Source organism: Schistocerca americana, chromosome 2, assembly GCF_021461395.2.
Source record: "Schistocerca americana isolate TAMUIC-IGC-003095 chromosome 2, iqSchAmer2.1, whole genome shotgun sequence".
Classification (NCBI taxonomy): Eukaryota; Metazoa; Arthropoda; class Insecta; order Orthoptera; family Acrididae; genus Schistocerca; species Schistocerca americana.
Window position 1 is genome coordinate 175,345,370 of NC_060120.1, and position 21,748 is coordinate 175,367,117.

General features: G+C 37.7%; 1 protein-coding gene across 1 annotated transcript in view; it reads left to right on the forward strand.

Moving 5' to 3' along the window:
• The window catches only part of LOC124594900 (signal recognition particle subunit SRP68), a 72,840-nt gene that overhangs the window by 37,973 nt on the left and 13,119 nt on the right, over positions 1 to 21,748 (forward strand). Inside the window, exons 6-9 of the mRNA XM_047133375.1 lie at positions 6,067 to 6,250; positions 8,683 to 8,922; positions 9,341 to 9,490; positions 18,430 to 18,593. Of these exons, the coding sequence (XP_046989331.1) occupies positions 6,067 to 6,250; positions 8,683 to 8,922; positions 9,341 to 9,490; positions 18,430 to 18,593 (738 nt within the window). The remainder of the gene's footprint in view (positions 1 to 6,066; positions 6,251 to 8,682; positions 8,923 to 9,340; positions 9,491 to 18,429; positions 18,594 to 21,748) is intronic.

The window sequence follows — 21,748 nt, forward strand, 5'->3', positions numbered from 1 at the left end:
GTATTACATTCAATGCCCACCACTTACTTTTCTTCATTTATTTGCTGAACTGTTTAATTTGTTAATAAAAGTAATTATAAAATTTGGTGTGTGTGAAAATAAAATATGCATATAAAATGTTACTATCACATTGGTTTCATAGTATTTGGTGGTGTCATTTGTTCTGTGCTTAAATCATATCATGACAGGCTAAAAAAGAAGTTAATGTGTGCTTATTTCTTTCAATTTTCCGATTTATCTTTCAACAACTATGTGTTATCAATGAACTTGATTTTCTATTTCATTCATATTTCGTCACTTACACAATTCTAGCTTGTGTTCTGTTTGTTAGAATCATGTTTTCAACAGTGTTGCTGATTGGAAACCTGAGACTTAATATGTATAGGACACTCTAAAAGTGCTCTCTCTCTCTCTCTCTCTCTCTCTCTCTCTCTCTCTCTCTCTCTCTCTCTCTCTCTCTCTGTGTGTGTGTGTGTGTGTGTGTGTGTGTGTGTGTGTGTGTGTGTGTGTGTGTGTGTGTGCGCGCGCTCATGAATGATAATAAAAATGTAGGTAAATCTAATTGTGGATACAAATAATGCAAAGTTTAGCATAGAATGAAAATGATGTGAAGAGGGTGGATTGCTACGCAAAGCTTCAGACTTTAGCAGTCTTTTCATCATGCCTGACTGCAGTTCAGTGCATCCTGTATGTGCTGAGTAGCAATATATCCTTGTCACACTATTGTTAATTGTGAATATGGTTGAAGAGACTGTCACATCTCTTAAATTGTATTTAGGGTAATAAGAACAGGCTTCAGCGTGTTTTATTTAAGAGGAATTACAAGTATTTTGTGGTTCTTTGTGTCCTCTGGTGCATTTAGGATGAAAAATTTATAAATAAAAAGAACTGATACACCTGCTACACAAAAAAGGAAACAAAGGACATGCCAATAGCTACATAAGCAACTCCCTGCTATAAAGATAATGCCTATTGCACTGTTAGTGCTGTAAAAGCAGCAAGGCGAATAATTTTTTTTTTTTTTTATGAAAAGCAAAGTGGTTTCTGGAAAAATTTATGTTACAACAAATAAATCTGCAACTTTGAACTTATCAGCTGAAGGACTAATATATGCAAGAAAAATTTAATAGTACAGGTTGTACGTAAAGTCCGGGAACACTTTCAATTATTTATTGCACAAGAACCAAACATTGTGCAGATATCATACATATGTCATTTTGAAGAGAAACCCTGAAAGTTTTTTTTCACGTATACCGCCACAGTGTAGTTTGGTAATTTGCCGATAGTCAGTGCTAGTCGCAAACATGGCGACTTCAGGTGCAGAGGGAGCTTTCTGTGTGTTGGCGTTTGACAAAAACAAATGTGCTACAGCTGTTAACGGATGTTTGGAACCAAGTATGGTAGGAAGCCACTGACAAGGAAGGCCATTTACCACTGGCACAACAAATTCGTTATGACAGATTGCTTGCACCCGGCAAAGAGAAGCGGATGTCCCAGCATGAGTGAAGTGAATGTGGGGCACATATGAGAGACATTCATAAGGAGTCCAAAGAAATCGGTGCGTCATGCATCCCGTGAACTCGAAATGGCTCCAATGACAGCGTGAAAAGTCCTGCAACAGAAGCTGTCTATGAAACCATTCAAATTGGCGCTAGTAAATACCTGAACATGGAACTGCCACATCGATGGATCAGCTGTGCTACAGAAGGCGGGGTTTGTTTCATGAAATGGCCTCCCCAATCACCAGATCTCACTCTACGTGACTTTTTTCTGTGGGGATACATTAAAGATCTGGTGTATGTCCGCCTCTACCATGTGATGTAGCAGAGCTCCAGGAGAGAATACGGGAAGTGACCGCCACAATCGACGATGCCATGCTGGGATGGGTATGGCAAGAATTCAATTACTGTATTGACGTCTGGTGGGTCACTCATGGTTTGCATGTCAAATGTTTGTAAAACAAAAAATCAGAGTTTCTTTTCAAAATGCAATATGTATGACATCTGTACAATATTTACTTCTTGTGCAATGAATAATTGAAAGTGTTTCCGGACTTTATGTTCATCCTGTACTTGCAAGAAAAATTTAATAGTACTTACAGATTTCAGTTTCCATAAAGCATACCACACAGTTGATATGAACATAGTATGACATTGTAAAAGATCAAATCTATCAGCTGGTAAAGAATTTAGGAGTAGAGATAACAGCACATCAAATAGAGAAGCATTGAGTTTTTGACAGGCACACAAATAACATTTATAACTACATCAGCCTTTGGACGAATCCTTTTTTGACCTAGAGTACATATACGGTACCACCCCACCCACCCACTCACCTACCCACACACACACACAAACCAGTAGAGCTATGGTGTACTAGCTGAGTACACAATGCCTGAACTGCAGTTCGGCAAGTAGACTGGGGTGAGGGTTTGTTGGATGAAGTGTGTGAGGGAAGAGAAAAGGTGGGGGGCAAGAGGAAGGTTGGGTGAAGGTGATTGAAGGCTTGGAGGGAGACAGTAGATGTACAAAATTGTGCACAAACTCACTGGCTCTGGCACCCATGTATCACATTCCTATCTCATATCCTTTCTGGCACTCTCTGATCCATCTGCTGTCCTCCCCAGATCCTCCTCCTCTGCTCCTCCCTGCTCCCCTCACCCATTCCACCCGACACGACCTTTCACTGCATTCTACCTGCTGAACTGCAGTTCTAGCGTCATGCTTTCAGTTGCCACACAGTGTAGCTCTCTCTCTCTCTCTCTCTCTCTCTCTCTCTCTGTGTGTGTGTGTGTGTGTGTGTGTGTGTGTGTGTGTGTGGGGGCGCGCGCGCGCGCGTCCATTTATTTTGTGACTAACATCAAAGAAGTTCTAGAAGTCCTAAAATTCGATTGTGATTCAGTTTCCTTTGTGATTTCATACTGTGCCTGCCTGGCTGATGACAATGCAACGCTTCTACTATTCTGCGAGTTGTCACTGCTACTCCTAAATTATTTACAGTCTGCCAGAACTTTACATACCAAATCTATCAACTCCTTGCATTTTTGTAGATCTTATTCTGTTATTGAAAAACATTGCATTGGCAGTTGTATATATCAACACCTAGTCACTCATACAGGGTGTTTCAAAAATGACCAGTATATTTGAAACGACAATAAAAACTAAACGAGCAGCGATAGAACTACACCGTTTGTTGCAATATGCTTGGGACAACCGTACATTTTCAGGCAGACAAACTTTCGAAATTACAGTAGTTACAATTTTCAACAACAGATGGTGCTGCGGTCTGGGAAACTCTATAGTACAATATTTTCCACATATCCACCATGCGTAGCAATAATATGGCATAGTCTCTGAATGAAATTACCCGAAACCTTTGACAACGTGTCTGGCGGAATGGCTTCACATGCAGATGAGATGTACTGCTTCAGCTGTTCAATTGTTTCTGGATTCTGGCGGTACACCTGGTCTTTCAAGTGTCCCCACAGAAAGAAGTCGCAGGGGTTCATGTCTGGCGAATAGGGAGGCCAATCCACGCCACCTCCTGTATGTTTCGGATAGCCCAAAGCAATCACACGATCATCGAAATATTCATTCAGGAAATTAAAGACGTCGGCCGTGCGATGTGGCCGGGCACCATCTTGCATAAACCACGAGGTGTTCGCAGTGTCGTCTAAGGCAGTTTGTACCGCCACAAATTCACGAAGAATGTCCAGATAGCGTGATGCAGTAATCGTTTCGGATCTGAAAAATGGGCCAATGATTCCTTTGGAAGAAATAGCGGCCCAGACCAGTACTTTTTTAGGATGCAGGGATGATGGGACTGCAACATGGGGCTTTTCGGTTCCCCATATGCACCAGTTCTGTTTATTGACGAAGCCATCCAGGTAAAAATAAGCTTCGTCAGTAAACCAAATGCTGCTCACATGCATATCGCCGTCATCAATCCTGTGCACTATATCGTTAGCGAATGTCTCTCGTGCAGCAATGGTAACGGCGCTGAGGGGTTGCCGCGTTTGAATTTTGTATGGATAGAGGTGTAAACTAGTGGCGCATGAGACGATACGTGGACGTTGGCGTCATTTGGACCGCAGCTGCAACACGGCGAACGGAAACCCGAGGCCGCTGTTGGATCACTAGCTGCGCGTTGCCCTCTGTGGTTGCCGTACGCGCTCGCCCTACCTTTCCAGCACGTTCATCCGTCACGTTCCCAGTCCGTTGAAATTTTTCAAACAGATCCTTTATTGTATCGCTTTTCGGTCCTTTGGTTACATTAAACCTCCGTTGAAAACTTCGTCTTGTTGCAACAACACTGTGTTCTAGGCGGTGGAATTCCAACACCAGAAAAATCCTCTGTTCTAAGGAATAAACCATGTTGTCTACAGCACACTTGCACGTTGTGAACAGCACACGCTTACAGCAGAAAGACGACGTACAGAATGGCGCACCCACAGACTGCGTTGTCTTCTATATCTTTCACATCACTTGCAGCGCCATCTGTTGTTGAAAATTGTAACTACTGTAATTTCGAAAGTTTGTCTGCCTGAAAATGTACTGTTGTCCCAAGCATATTGCAACAAACGGTGTATTTCTATCGCTGCTCGTTTAGTTTTTATTGCCGTTTCAAATATACCGGTCATTTTTGAAACACCCTGTAGTTTCTCTTAAATGAAACCAATAAAATAAGTTGAAGCCTGTTCTGAGTACAATTTAGTAGATGTCTTACGTTAACATTGGTCTATGAGGACATTTATGGAGATATTTCATGACTAACATCAAAGAAGTCCTAAAATTCGGTTGAGATTGTTTTCTTTGTGATTTCGTGTAGTGCAGTGTATTAAAAGTTTCAGATTCTGAAAGAATCAAGAGAATGGAGATCCTTGCAATCACTCAGTAAAAAATGACACTCTAGTTAAAACTGCATTCAGACACTACTTGACAGTAGTGGATTAATCATGGAAAGGAAGAAGGAAAAAAAGACAGATAAATCCTCAGATACGCAGCCCTTGCTGCCAGTGCAACTACTTTGAACTTAACAAAATGTGATTTCATACAGAAACTGAGGATTAAAATGGTTTGTCTCGTCTCAAGTGTCAACAACACTAGATTCCAGTTGCAACGGAAAATGTAGTTCCTCTGAAAAATTGTTTGTAAACAAACATTAAGAAGATCTGTGGAATAAATGAATATCACAGAAAAAAATTAAAAGATTTAACCACATTTGAAAGGTTCTGTCAAAGAGAAACAGTGACCAAGGGCAGACAACATTGGATTGATAAAAATGAAGAGGAAATCAACAGGGTAATGATGAAATATATGCCAGAGACGACCGATATCTTGAAAGGTTACTTATAGTCTTTAGTAAACCAAAATTAGTCCAAATCAAAAAGAAAAATGTAATATTTCATTTTTATAAAGCAAGAAATATGAAATTGGAGATGATTGAAGCAGTAGTGTGGAAGTTAAGCTTTTGTGAGATTTCAGTCTTTCATAAAAAAGAAAAGTGTTGAAAGTGGTATTCTCAAATTGTGTAACTTGCTTAAGTGTTGAAAAGACAGCATTTTTTACACTGATCCTTTTGGTAGAAAGACTGGCACTCTCTGCAATTGTTCCATGCTACATAACTAATTTTGGACCACATCAGATTGGTTATGGACTGAAAGACGATGTTGTGAAATAATGTCATTGCTTCGGAAGAGACATATTTTATATCTACATTGTCATTTTGCAGTATTTATTTAATAAAGCCCAGTTATCCAAAACTGAATAATTAGTGCTGTCATCTTAATTTGTGTGCATGTAAAATTTGAAGTAGTTTAAATAAAATTATTGACCTTGAAAAAGTGCCATGTAATCATAACCACCAGGAATAACTTTTCTCACTTAATTTTAAAGTAAGAGTATTACTAAAGATCACTAGTAAGTAAAAATGTTTTGAGGTTTGTAATTATACTATCTGCTATTCATCAAACTAGTAAATTACACTGTAAGATACATTCACATTCTATGTCGAACAATAATATGGCTTTGTGGTAAACATATGTGTTAAAGAAAGTTGTTTTTCTAGAATGGTGTATGAAAAGCTGTCTCTTGCACTTCCTGAAGATGACCAACTGTTGTACAAGCAGAGAGTCGATGAAATTGCTCCAAGTTTACGTTATTGTGCTTATAACATCGGTGATGAAAGTGCGATTAATGATCTTCTGGAAATGAGAAGTCATGGTCATGGAGAATTGCTGGATACATTAGATGTGAGTGGTCATGAGCCTCATAATATATCAATGCAGCTTTTTTTAATAGAAAAGTGTAGTATGGGGGAAGGCACACTGTATCTTTTGCAACAAACTATGTGAACAATCTAGAATATACTATTGTTATAAATGTTGTGTATTGTGATAACAATACTATAAGATTCTCTGTGAATCCAAGATACGTAATGGGTAAAGATAACCAGTGACCCTGTAATGAAGGTGCTGACTTGTGGATTGGTTCATGAAAAAGAATGTGACTGTAGTTTGCTCGAAGTTTTCGTTTGTATGTGTATCTACTGCTCAGCACCTCCACCATTTAGTTAGTGATTATTTTTGCCAATTCATGTGGAGTCGTTAGTTATATTTGTGTCCAGCATTCAGTTATAGCTTTTATAGCTTTATTTATGTTGCACTTCAACAACCTGGTCCTTTGTGTATATCATTCTGCCAACTGAACATGTTGCTAAGCAAACTTATTCTGCTAATACTTCTTTCCTATGTTTCCATATTCTGTGGACTTCAACAGTAGAACACCAATCACAAAGACACAAAACTGTGTGTTCAAATCCTAGTCTTACATAGTTTTGTTTATCAGTAATTTTCATTAATGTGTCAAGAAGACTCATTTTGGTACTCTCTTTTACTACATAATGAGGTGTTTCATTCAGATGTAGCATGTGAGAAATTAAACTACAAGGGGCTGTGGAATACAGAATAGTAATGAAGGGTATTTTATCTTTTGGGTTAATGCATTGGTACAGGAGAAGAGAGAACACGATTTCAAGAGTGTATGTGAAAGATACTATCACTCATCCTCTCCATTTCTGAGGAAGATTTGTGTAGCCTGAAGTTAAACCCCTCTTCCATTTGCTTCAGTATGAGTTATTCATTACTCTTGGTTCCATCTTTTCTTCAGTCATAAATTTATAACCTCAGTGTGTGTCCATAGTTTGGTTCTATGTTTGTGATGGAACCGAAATGCATTATAAGAATTGGCCAGGCTAAGTCATGTTTGCATGCAGTTATATCTCTTAGATTATTGGACTGAGTAAGGACCTTCCCTCTGGAGTTATTTACACAATGTGATGTGACTCACCTGTGGTGTGTTATGTGTCCTTGGTAATTCGTCGCCGAGTATCCGTCATCTAGTTGTTGGTTCTAATTTTCTACCAATTTTTGAAGTGATGTATCCAATACAGCATTAGTTAAAATGATACATTTTCGGATTTATTGTAACTTATAATCACTTGATGATCACTTTGTAAAAAGTCTCATATTGAATAATAAACACGGTTAAGCGTATTTATTGAACTACGAACTATTTACACAATGGCAGTCTTTAATTAGTGTTCCTTCTCAAGCAAGTTCAGAGTCTACCAACACAAATATAATACAGTAACTATGCAATGTTTCCAAAGTGAGTCATTCCCACAAACTCAAAGAGCTTTCCAAAGACATTTGCACTGATATATAGATGTTAACATACTGGTGGCAGACTGTGGATTCTGATGTAGATGTTCACACTTTGATTGCCAGATGCTGACTGACTAAACAATGGATTCTCACAACTATGTATTGGCATGTGTAGGGATAACATTATAAAGGAACAAGCAACAAATTGGTTTATGTGTGTGAATTACTGAAAAAAAAAAACAGCTAGGTGGATTATTTAGTTAAATTGTGTATACCTCCATTGGGATGTACTGATTGTCATACAATATTCTTACATTTGTAATTTACTCAGTTTTTTAATTAAAACCTTATACTGTTAAACAAATGTGCTTTTCAGTTTAAAAAATGGAGGGCAGCAAAATTCAGTTCTCAGAATTACACAGTTTTAAAGAACAAAATAGCAAAAGTATATTATGGGAAGTAGAATTATAATTACAAATTTCTTTTTAAATTGTAGAATTTTTGGAAAACATGAAATGCTTACCAAAATGAACAACTGAAGGGCTTTTGAGCGAGGTACATTATTTTACAAACAATTAACTATTTGCTCAGACGAAGTATTAACTCCACTTGTTTTGTAGTAACGTAATATGTTTAATTAACTGTTGTAGTTAAACTAATTATTCCTTTGCAATGAAATACAACTAGGGCACTTGGTGAAGTATAATGTTTTATGAATAAGTCATGGATCAAGAAATTAATTACTCTACATACCTGTAGTGTATGTATTATGTACATAACGAAAAAAAAATTGTATTCAAGTAGTTGAATTGTATTAAATGGATTCACCCTCCACCCCCACCTTGCTACGTTTCAGCAGGAAGAGAAACTTTGCTTCTCTAGTTTAACCATTTAACTCTGTCTGTCTCGCCTTCACAGTCTTCACATAAATATGCATTGATAAAATGTATATTTTCAGTCTTTCAGCACACCAATTTTCCTAAATAATCCATTTTACTTCCTTTCTGTTTTTTTTACAGCTGTTGATTGTACAGACCCGTGAACGGAAAGCTGAAACTCTATGTGAAGTTGAATGGAGAGGACGTTCTGTGACAGCCAGACCAGAACGAGTGCGTTTATTCTTCATTTCTGAACAGGAATTGGACAAAAGCTTAGTGCGTGCCGAAGACAATGCATCCAAAATTGAACTTATTGAGAAGTTACTTTTGGACTGTAAAGATGCTATAGCAGCAGTAAAGGATGAACTGAAAGCAGATCAGGTATGAAGCTGTCTCTGGGACCTTCTGTTGATTTGTATTCTATGAAAGTTTTGTGTAATGTTGTTGATGTCCTCTGTCCAATTAAACTGATGTAATTGTGTCTAAGAGCTGGACTGTAATACTGTGCACACATTTTGATTTGAATGAAAGGACTTATATCCAAAATTTAATTTTAAAAAAAATTCATTCCTAAGGGATGATTTAATACATAACTTTATGATTACACTACAGCTAAAGTTTTATTGACAAGTGGTTCAGAACCCTTATAAAAACAACAGTATTCAAAGAGGCTTTACTATTCAGGGTAGAGACAGTAATGTGAATCAGGCACTTATTCAGATACAGTAATGACTTGGTCTTTTAAAACTATAAATTGTTCTCATGGAATTAAAGTAAAAAGAAGTATTAATTTTTTCAGTCTGCTAAGACCCGTTCTGGACCTGGAGTACCTCTGTCTTCAGCACAGTACTTACTGTCATATTTGACATACATTCGCCTTACACGGACTATACAAAGAAATCTACTGATGGTTGATGCAGCAAAGGCATCCCTGGCTGAAAAAACAGAGGTAATATATTTTATTGTTGTTGATTTTATTGCTGCATGTTTCATGTCCACTATGATCACGAACCATGCCAATTCAGACAATAGGCTTAACTATGGGCCACATCCAGAAATTAAAATTATTGCATTGTTTAAAAATTTGAAATGAAATATATTTATGAACAATTTACAAATTCACAGATGTACATCAAACACTATTTTTAAAGTAGTCACCTTCGTTCTCAGTGCATTTTGCCAGTCAAATTATAAGCTTTCTCATATTTTTGTCAAAAAAGTTACCTGCTGTTTCATTGGTCCATTGGTCAACAGCACTCTGGATCTCACCGTCGTCAGAAAATCTTTAATCCTTGACCCCTCCTCAAAAAAAAAAAAAAAAAAAACTTCAGATGGATGAAAAAAGCTCTAGGTCAGGTTTATTAGTGGGATGGTTGATGATGTCCTAACCGAATTAATCCAAGAGTCTTGTTGTGATATTAGATGTTTGGAAACTTTCCCCTTGTTCTGTTCTGTATCAGCCTCCACAGTTTTTTAGGCTTTTACTGAGCTGCACAGCATTAATTGTTTCCCCATGAGGTAGAAATTCAATGCGAAGAATCCAAATAAAGTCCCAAAAGGCTGAAACCAAAACTTTTCAGGCTGAAACAACAGACTTGAATTTTTTCACTGATGTTGAGGAGTGATGTCACCACGACATTGTATTTTCATCTCTGGGGTACAGTGGGCCAACCATATTTCATTACCAATTACAATAGGATCAAGAAATTGTTCATCTTTTGGTTCTAAGCGCTCAAGAAATTCACTGGATTGGCCAGTTCTGTTGATTTCATGTTGATCTGTGAGTAATGATTTCATACCAAAGAAATCTGGAGATGCCTGGAAACATTGGATTCATCTCGCCAAAAGTCTGTCAATGGTCGCTGTGAACCTTTCTTTGCTCTTGTTCACCATCTCATCCGTCACATTTGAGGGACACCCCTCCTTTCTTTATTGTGTACGTTTGTTCTGCCAGTTTTAAACTTATGACACCACTTACACACATTAGTGTAATTCATCGCACGATATCAGTTATGGACATTTCACGTAGTAATTTGAAGTGTGTAAGCTTATGACGAATTTGTGAACAGTGAATAGGACGAGAGAGAGGGAAGGAGCATGTTAAACTAGTACCTGACACAAAGTTAAGACTAAAAGTGCAAAAAAGAAAAATACCAAGAAACTGAATTTAACAGTGTTAGAAGATTGAGTATTTAAGAAGTGAGGAAATTATATGCTATATGTAATGTCAAACATTAATGTAGTGCAATTGGATAGACTGAAAATCTGTTCAAGTGGTGGTAGGACACGTGCATAAAGAAGATTACACTTATGCAAGCTTTTGGAGCCAGTGGCTTATTCTTCCGGCAGAAGGGGAAAGAAGAGGTGTGACAAAGTAAAAGGGCAGGAGAGGTTTAGGAAGAGTGGTAGATTTTGGAAAAATCACCCAGAACAGTGGGTCAGGGGAAACTGACTGGACGGGATGAGAAGGAAAGACTGATTGTTGACTGCAGCAGACGAGATATGAAAACCTGAGAGCTTAAAGGTGGAAGACAGGGTAGTATGCAAGTCAGAGATTACTGCTAAAACATCGTGGATGGGTTAATAAGAGTGAAAAGCCAAGTGTATTTGTACATAACAGAGGTGGGAGGGGCACGACGAAGAATAGACAGGTCAGAAAATGAAAGATGTAGAAAAGTAAATCGAATTGAAGAAAGGAGTAGTTATTGTGAAATGTGCATCAAGAAAAAAGTCACTTTTGTTTTAAACCTTCCACACGTTTGTGTCCCAGATGAGTGCTAGCTCATTTGCTGTGACCAGATGGTTTTGATCCCTCAGGTAACAATTTTATAGTTGTATAGTTATAAATTCCTCTTTCTCTGTTACTGAGTAATAACTTCACCATTGGCTATTGACTGAGAAAGTATCAAACAAAAAAGTGTGTTGCACCATTTATTAAGTACACTGCTAATGTAAAGTGCACAAATCTTCACTGTTGTACTCTGTATTGAATTATATCAAAGGCAGATTCAATTTATCCACCATCCTGGAGTCCGAGTCAGGTGCCCTTCATTGTTAACCTTCCCCAACCTATTCCTCTCTCACCATGGAAGGGGGAACTAATGTATCCAAAAGCTAGGATAGTGTTATCACTTTTATATGTGTCTGTTGGCAGTACTATAAGCTATTAAAGATATGAAAGGCCCGAAACTTCGTCATGTAATTTTTTGCTATCTAATCGTAATGATCTAAATCTTCACACTCCGGAGAATGAATTATTATTCAAATTATACTTTTATTGGTTGTCAGTTTCATCTCTCTTGTGCTTTAAGAAATGTATGTAATTAATGTTGTGCAGTAAGTTTCGATTCCATTTATCCACAATACATAATAGCAAAGATTTATAGCAGATTTCAGCTATGTTGGTAACATTTTTAGTCTCTTTTTTGTTTGTATTGATGGCAGCATTTCTGATCCTTCCCTCATGTGGTCGTCACTATATGGCATAATATCATGATTTTGACCCAAACCATCATGGTTTGATAAAATGTTAGTAATTTTACTGCATTCTTATTGGGATAGTCGAAGTTGAAAGTAAATTACATGAAAATACTCATAATGCAAATATTGAAGTCTCAGCATAATATTCTTTGTGTGATTTTCTTGTAAGTAAAAGCCTCAAAGTTTAATGTTTGCTTTTAAATATTTTGAAGTTGTGTCTGATGATGTATAAATCATGATTACCAAACCTCATCAAACATTTTGATAATCCCCCTCCCCAATGTGACTAGGAATGGAACTAGAATACATGAAGCTGTGAGTGTTTTAGATGCTTTTCTCCAGAACTGTGATGATTGCCAGAAAGACGTTTTCATGTGCTTTATAGATAATGGAAAGGCTTTTGATTATGAATGTCATTCAGAATTGCTACAAGTCATATTTGACCACTAGCATTGCCAGATGATTTTCGCTGTATGTCCCGATTTGTAGGACTGTCACAACCCATCCCACTTCAGGTGGGTTGCCAAATGTTCATGACTCTTGAACACTGCTGACAATTCCAAATTTAATTTGTATTCATTTCAGAAGTTGTTCATTACATTAAAGTTACTAAATGAGTTTCTGAAAGTGCTGGTGGTGGTAACCAAGAAAGATAGAATACAGTGCACCAGGAGGTTGTGATTAGTGTTGTGAATTGAAAGTTCTGAAAACAATCGGCTGTATGGCTTTCACTATTGTATTATTATCACCACACCAGTGCTTTCTTAACAATGTTTCAGCCTCTTTCTCTCACTCATCGACTGACCGTGATTTCACTTGTTGCGCTAATTAGTTATATGTCAGTAGCACAGGTGGCTATAATAGACAATAAAACATCTACAGAAAGGTAACACATTAACAAGTTTATTTTACACTGTGTACATTTAATACTTGAGGTAAACATAACTTTGTAAAGCTGTAGGTTTTTCTGTGGTGGTTAGTTACATACAATGAAAGTAATGTTCTTAATAGAAACATATTGTCTTGAATGCTGATGATACCCTAGTCTCTGAATATTAGTAATGTGTAGTAGTGTTGTGCTATGTTGATGTATTGACTTCACTGCAGTCTCCTGTACTAATGTTGTTAAGTCTATTGATGCACTGAATCTGAGGCGAAACTCGTGAGTGTGGCTGCCTAAAATGACGTGCTTGCCAATCAGAGTCATGAGCAATGAGATCATGTCAATTTACTGTCCTCTAGAGGTTACTGAGCATGGTGCCACCCCTCAGAGAACGGTGAGTGCTGGAAGAGCGAGCTCACTTGGTAGCATGCCTGGTTTAAAAGTGCCATCTCTTAAGTAGCTGTGAGCAGCATGCCATCAATACCACAGTTAGCACCTTGTTGACTAATTCTGAAATGTGCTGAACATTTTTTTTTTTTTTTTTTTTTTTTTTTAGTCAGCCTAAAGTTGTTGGTTGGTTGATTTAGTGGAAGAGACCAAACAGTGAGGTCATCGGTCTCATCGGATTAGGGAAGGATAAGGAAGGAAGTTGGCTGTGCCCTTTCAAAGGAACCATCCCGGCATTTGCCGGAACTGATTTAGGGAAATTAGGGTAAACCTAAATCAGGATGGCCGTATGCTGGATTGAACTGTCGTCCTCCCAAATGCGAGACCAGCATCCCAACCACTGCGCACCTCGCTTGGTCCTTAAGTTGTTACTTTTGATGAACAGAGTGGTACTTTTGAACACAGCCGTACCAACTGAGCACTCATAAGCCCCAACCAGTGTACCAACATAGTTCATTGTAAGGAAATATGCATCTAATGATTGTAAATTTATGTTGTAGTTTCTTTATCTGCCACTGCCCCCCCCCCCCCCCTCCCCCAGTTACCACCAGCACCATGACCATTACTACCACTACTTTTGTGCTCACATCCCACTGATTTTTTTTTAACCACCGGATTCTGCCTTCATTGCCTTGTTTGAGTATGATTAATTCACTAAAAGCTTTGTCAAGATATTTAACAATTACCATTGTTGTTGTTGTTGTTGTTGTTGTTGTGGTCTTCAGTCCTGAGACTGGTTTGATGCAGCTATCCATGCTACTCTATCCTGTGCAAGGTTCTTCATCTCCCAGTACCTACTGCAACCTACATCCTTCTGAATCTGTTTAGTGTATTCATCTCTTTGCCTCCCTCTACGATTTTTACCCTCCACGCTGCCCTCCAATGCTAAGTTTGTAATCCCTTGATGCCTCAGAACATGTCCTACCAACCGGTCCCTTCTTCTTGTCAAGTTGTGCCACAAACTCCTCTTCTCCCCAATTCTATTCAATACCTCCTCATTAGTTATATGATCTACCCATCTAATCTTCAGCATTCTTCTGTAGCACCACATTTCGAAAGCTTCTATTTTCTTCTTGTCCAAACTATTTATTGTCCAGTTTCACTTCCATACATGGCTACACTCCATACAAATACTTTCAGAAACGACTTTCTGACACTTAAATTTATACTCGATGTTAACAAATTTCTCTTCTTCAGAAACGCTTTCCTTGCCATTGCCAGTCTACATTTTATATCCTCTCTACTTCGACCATCATCAGTTGTTTTGCTCCCCAAATAGCAAAACTCCTTTACTACTTTAAGTGTCTCATTTCCTAATCTAATTCACTCAGCATCACCTGACTTAATTCGACTACATTCCATTATCCTCGTTTTGCTTTTGTTGATGTTCATCTTATATCCTCCTTTCAAGACACTTTCCATTCCGTTCAGCTGCTCTTCCAAGTCCTTTGCGGTCTCTGATAGAATTACAATGTCATCAGTGAACCTCGAAGTTTTTATTTCTTCTCCATGGATTTTAATACCTACTCCAAATTTTTCTTTTGTTTCCTTTACTGCTTGCTCAATATACAGATTGAATAACATCGGGGAGAGGCTACAACCCTGTCTCACTCCCTTCCCAACCACTGCTTCCCTTTCATATCCTTCGACTCTTATATCTGCCATCTGGTTTCTGTACAAATTGTAAATAGCCTTTCTCTCCCTGTATTTTACCCCTGCCACTTTTAGAATTTGAAAGAGAGTATACCAGTCAACATTGTCAAAAGATTTCTCTAAGTCTACAAATGCTAGAAATGTAGGTTTGCCTTTCCTTAATCTTTCTTCTAAGGTGAGTCATAAGGTCAGTATTGCCTCACGTGTTCCAATATTTCTACGGAATCCAAACTGATCTTCCCCGAGGTCGGCTTCTACCAGTTTTTCCATTTGTCTGTAAAGAATTCGCATTAGTATTTAGCGGCTGTGACTAATTAAACTAATAGTTCGGTAATTTTCACATCTGTCAACACCTGCTTTCTTTGGGATTGGCATTATTATATTCTTCTTGAAGTCTGAGGGTATTTCGCCTGTCTCATATATCTTGCTCACCAGATGGTAGAGTTTTGTCAGGACTGGCTCTCCCAAGGCCATCAGTAGTTCTAATGGAATGTTGTCTACTCGCGGGGCCTTTTTTTCGACTCATGTCTTTCAGTGCTCTGTCAAACTCTTCACGCAGTATCCTATCTCCCATTTCATCTTCATCTACATCCTGTTCCATTTCCATAATATTGTCCTCAAGTGCATCGCCCTTGTATAGACCTTTTATATACTCCTTCCACCTTTCTGCTTTCCCTTCTTTGCTTAGAACTGAGTTTCCATCCGAGCTCTTGATATTCATACAAGTGGTTCTCTTTTTTCCAAAGGTCTCTTTAATTTTCCTGTAGGCAGTATCTATCTTACCCCTAGTGAGATACGCCTCTACATGCTTACATTTGTCCTCTAGCCATCCCTGCTTAGCCATTTTACACTTCCTGTCGATCTCATTTTTGAGACGTTTGTATTCCTTGTTGCCTGCTTCATTTACTGCATTTATATATTTTCTCCTTTCATCAATTAAGTTCAATATTTCTTCTGTTACCCAAGGATTTCTACTACCCCTCGTCTTTTTACCTACTTGATCCTCTACTGCCTTCGCTACTTCATCCCTCAGAGCTACCCATTCTTCTTCTACTGTATTTCTTTCCCCCATTCGTGTCAATTGTTCCCTTATGCTCTCCCTGAAACTCTATCCAACCTCTGTTTTAGTCAGTATACCCAGGTCCCATCTCCATTAGTATTCTGAATATCATCAGGTACTATAATATATGTCAATATACACCATATCATCACATATTAAAAGAGACTCTTTTAATATGTGACAATATGGTGTATTCAATGACATATTTTATAAAACCTCATGATGTTCAGATTGCTTATTTGGAACTGGTCTATATCATGGTGAAGCTATTAGTGGATTAATCACACCTGAAGATGATAATCAAGTGCTGAAGCTGGTAATGTGATTGCTGTAATTTTTAAGTGATCTTGGATGTAACAAATCATTATATAATCACTATAAAAGGTAGCATACTTCCTTTTTCCAATACGGTGAAACCTTCTTTCACACTTTTCAAGGGACTTTTAAAAAGCTTGTGTAAAATGCGGGAAAATTTAAAAGGTGGGAAATAATAGTTTTAGGTGGTAAAATTTATGTATTGGTTTCCCCCTTACATTTTCACGCTATATGTATGATATATGTACATAACAGGCAGAAGATACTCCATGGACTTGTTTATTATCTAATACAGGTTTATTACCTAACAAAAAAACACTGATGTAACTGTAACTGCTAACTGCCTGGGAAGTGAAAAAGTTCGGCTTAATTTCATAAATCATAATTGATGTTTTTGGAAAGCCTGCAGGTCTCATTCATTATTTAAATAATGAATCACTGCACCAGTTACATATTTTTTCATGCTTAGCATGATATGTTTCGAGAATTTATTCTCGTTGTCAAGTGCAAATATTTATATAATTATTTTGTGTGATGTTTGCGTATTTGTTGTTCTGCACACTTTGCACTGTAGTCATCTTTTTGAGATTATCAGGTACTGTGCCTCCTCAATTACACACGCAAACTATCACTCCCGCTGTTAGCGAAACATAACAAAAAATACTAATGTAAAAATTGCACTTGACAAAGAGAATAAATTCTCAAAACACATCTTGCTAAGCACGAAAAATTACGTACTTAATGCTGTGTTTAAACCAAGAGTCATTGAGGTTTTGAGCAATGTAAAGTGAGCAAAGGTGTTAACTAGCGCTACAAGTGTCCACATGGAGAAATACGCTACATATGGTTCAGCAAAAGTGTTACAGCGATCCAACAATCACAAAGCTGCTCGTGAGCAGACAGTTTCTAAATCGTTGTGATACCTGTATTCGAACGAACCTTGTTACTCCCATCAGCCAACACGCCGAGTAGTGCTTGACTGTGCAAGGAGATACTGCATGAATTGTTACCCCTTTATGGTTCAGATGTGCTGTGCAGAGCCCACTGGTGTCAAGAAAAGTAACTATGTAAAGTCTGTAAACCTGTTTGGTGGCCAACACGATGCTAGCGTCATTGTACTTCAGTTATTTCAGTTTTTTTCTGCAAGAACATTTTTTCACAAAATGTAAATCATGGGAAAATTATAAATATGTTAATGCAAAATTGGATGCAAATTAACATTGTGAACATAGGAAATGTGATGGGCACGATAAAAAATGTAGTGAACGACGAGAAAACATTCATTCTGGAGTGTAAAAGCAGGGTTATACTGTATGTCAATTTTTAATAAAACTAAAACAAAATATGAATAACTGACAATTAGTACTGGGATCAGATGGCTGAAATCACAGTAGAAGCATTGGCATTGTTAAGTATCTAGAGTGAGAGAGCTGCTCAACAAGTTTACCTTCTCAACCCTACAGTTTATTATCTGCTCACTCATGAAAGAGTCCTCTGCCGATAGCAAACCTGCAAAGCTTATCAACTGCATTCTTTAAATACTGTAAAGATCTGTTAGACAATATCTGTTCAACAGCAATAGAATTTAGTCTCTAAACAACCATATTGAAGTAGTAAGATACAACTTAAAAAAATAAAATAAACTGGAGGCATTGTTGTGTACAAGTTAAAATTTCAGTAAAACAAATGTGTCCAGCACAGTATGGAAGCATAGACCTTAAACATGAATGCACTGAAATTCCTGAAGGCATTCGAAATGTTTGTGCATCACAAAGTCTTATGTATTCTTTGCACTGATTGGCTCTAATGATGAAGTCTTTTTTTTTCCCAAGGAAAAACAGAAAAGAGATCTTATTTCAGTAATGAAATGCAGTGGAATTATATATGTTGGTCACACAATTTGCAGACACAAGTAAATACTTTCTACTGTTTATTTTAAAACGAAAGATGACCGCAAATGGGCCAAAAGTTGATAACAATTATGATGAATTGCTAATCAAGACGTGCACAAGGAATTATTCAGTTCATTTATTTTTCAATTATTTTGCAGGCTGGATCAGGTGAAGGAAAGAAAACTCGCCCTCAGGATATAACGAGACTTTATGAAATCATTCTTCAGAACTGCACTGAATTGCAGCAGTTGCCAGGCTTTGAAGACGACCCTCAGTATCAGCAAGAGGTGGAAGCAAAAACGAAAGCTTACAAGGCCTTCAGGTAAGAATAATAATTTATAATTTGAACACTTGTCATATGATAATGTGGCACTACATTTTCATTATTACATGAGATAATAAAAATTTGTTACTTGATGAGAGAAGTTTGCATTTTGTCTCTGGAAACTGTGCTTATGGGATTTTGGTTTCCCCAGTTCATTGTACAGAAAATGTTCAAAATATTCTGTAAGTTAATCCCTAGTGATTTGCCAGTGGCTGTAAAATTGATTTACAGTGGTTTTTCAGTTCCAGTATAAAAGTAGGCTGATATAAATATTATATAAATTGAAGCATGGGGACAACAATCTAGCTGAAATAAAATGTAAGTAGGAGTAAAATCTTTCTCCTCACATGGCACATTTATTGAGATCAGAAACCAAAGAAGTGCGGCTGCTGTTAATAATGTAATGGTGGACTAGTGAGGTCCACATTGATGTATAATTCAAAATAATCTCCCAAAAACCAAATATGTGTCAAAAGTCATTATGTTATCAATTAATTATCTTGAATATAGAGTTTGAGAGCCATCTGTACTGGTAACATCTTAGATTCGTGCACATGCCAGCAGACCTCACCTCTGTGTTTTAGTTCAAATTGGTCACAAGCTTTATAACTCAGTGACTGAAAAAATTACAAAAGATGAAAAGGTCTTCTTTTCATTGAATTGGAAACTGTCAGTAGGCATTTTCAATCAGTCACACTATAACAAAGAGAGCTATTTAACCTACACCATTTTGCATGTCAACCTCCACCAATTTGTGGCAGACTGTGACTTCTTCAGTGACAATACAGTTTCATTCATTGTTTTCTGTTGCAACTCCACATAAGGATTTGCTTCGTAGATGATGTCCCAACCACACTGCTATGAGGGTGAGTCTAATAAAAAATCTTAAATTTGTAATAATGAATCGAAATTTCACGCCATTATCCTATAAGTTGATAAGCGTGCTACAAACAGCATGCAGAATGGCCTTTAGGTGGCAGCATAGTGCAGATGCACACATACCGTCGCAGTATCAGTATAAAGATGGCCGCCCTACTTGCGACTTACACCAGGGAAGAACAGCATTCTGTTATTCGGTTTTTGCGTAGTGAAGGTGTGAAACCTATTGAAATTTATTGACGAATTCAGGTTCAGTACAGTGATGCGTGTTTGTCACAACAGCAAGTCTATGAATGGAGTAGGAAGTTCGCAAATGGTGTGACTTCAGTGGAAGATGATCCTCGTCCAGGTCAGGCACAATGAGTTGTGACTCCACAGAACATTGCAGCAGTTGAAGCCATAGTGAAGGAAAACTGCAAAGTGACACTGAATGATATTGCAGCATGTTTACAGATTAGTCATGGGTCAGCACACCACATTGTACATGATGTGCTCCAGTTTCACAAAGTGTCTGCAAGATGGGTGCCATGGCAGCTGACTCCTGAAATGAGAGAACGATGTGTTGATGCTTGTGAAAAATTTCTTCTGTGCTTTGAACGAGAAGGTGATGGCTTCCTTGCAAGAATCGTTACTGGGGACGAAACCTGGGTTCACTTCCACCAACCGACGTGGATTGTTGTCAGCAGGTGCCCTTTTGCAACATGACAATGCAAGGCCCCACACTGCCCGTATAACAGTTGCAACAATCACAGACTGCATTTTGAGTGTCTTCCTCATCCACCATACTCACCAAACCTTGCCTCAAGTGATTTCCATGTTTGGACCACTCAAAGACGCAATGAGAGGAAATAAGTTCCATTCTGATGAAGAAGTACGCCACGCAGTGCATGAGTGGTCGCGCGAACTACCAAAAGAATTTTATTCTAAAGAATTTATGCACTTTGTAAGTGCAGGAGGACTTGCATTGAGCATGGGGGAGATTATGTTGAAAAGTCGTACAGCTTTGTACCACTTCTGCACGATAAATAATATTTAAAAAAATATTTAAGGTTTTCATTTGAATCACCCTCGTATGTATAAGCAGAATTGGTCATAAGCTTTATAGATCAGTGATGACTGGAAAAATTAAGAAAGATTGAAAGGCCTTCTTTTCATCAAATCAGACAAAAAGCGGACTGTAAATTGCCAGGTCAAGCATTTTCAAGCACTCACTCCCCAGCAAAGAGAGGATATTTTTGACAATATTATGAAAAAGATAAATTCCTGCTCACCATATTGAGGAGATGTTGAATCAAAGATATGCCGAACAAAAAGACTGTTAACAACTAGCTTTCAGTTAAAAGGCCTTCTTCCGAATTAGACCCCCCCCCCCCTCCCCCCCCACACACACACATATTCATGCAAATGCAACTCACAGACACATGACCACTGTCTCTGGCTGATTATTTCTTTTTGTTGTGCCTGTATGTGGCTGAACATCTCTGCTATATGGTGAATAGCACTCTTATCTTTTTCATAATATTGTCTTTATTCCATCCTGGATTTTCCAGAGGATAGTTTTGGTTTAAATTAAATCCTTTTGCCAAAGAGAGCCTAATTAAGAGCCAGAAGAACTCATATCATCAAGAAAGTTAAATTAGATAAGGAGAACATAAAGGATATAAAAATTGAAATACTAGCAAAAAAGTGTTTAAAATCGAGACCTTTCCTCACACAGTCTTATAAAAAGTCAGGAAATTTCATAACAATATACACTCCATTAGGAAATTTCATAACAGTATACGCTCCATTGCAGAATGAAATGAATACATAGTTAGTTAGGTGTACCTGGTTAGCTCATTTGGTATAACAATGCCCTGAAAAGGAAAGGATGCCACTTCATTTGGGCATTTTTATATTTTCTTCTTTCATCGACTGAATTCACTGTCAGGTGTGTTATCTGAGAAGTTAAACTAGGCCTTGTATTTTTGCACATTTGATGTGCTGCCCTCCCTATTTTATCTTGTAAAGCTACTCATTTGTCTTCTGTTGTACTCCTTTCCCCAGTTTCTGTCAATTGTTGCCTAAAGCTCCCTTCAAAACTTTCAACAACCACTGGTTCTTTCAGTTTATCCAAGTTACATGTTGTTATTTTCTGCAGTTTCTTCAGTTTTAATTTGCTGTTCAGTCAGTAAATTATGAGAATCTCTGCCTGTAGAAGAGTTTTGCAGTTTAAAATCTGGATTCAGAATCCCTTTTCCACCATTAAGTAATCTGCAATCTGTCTGAAACCG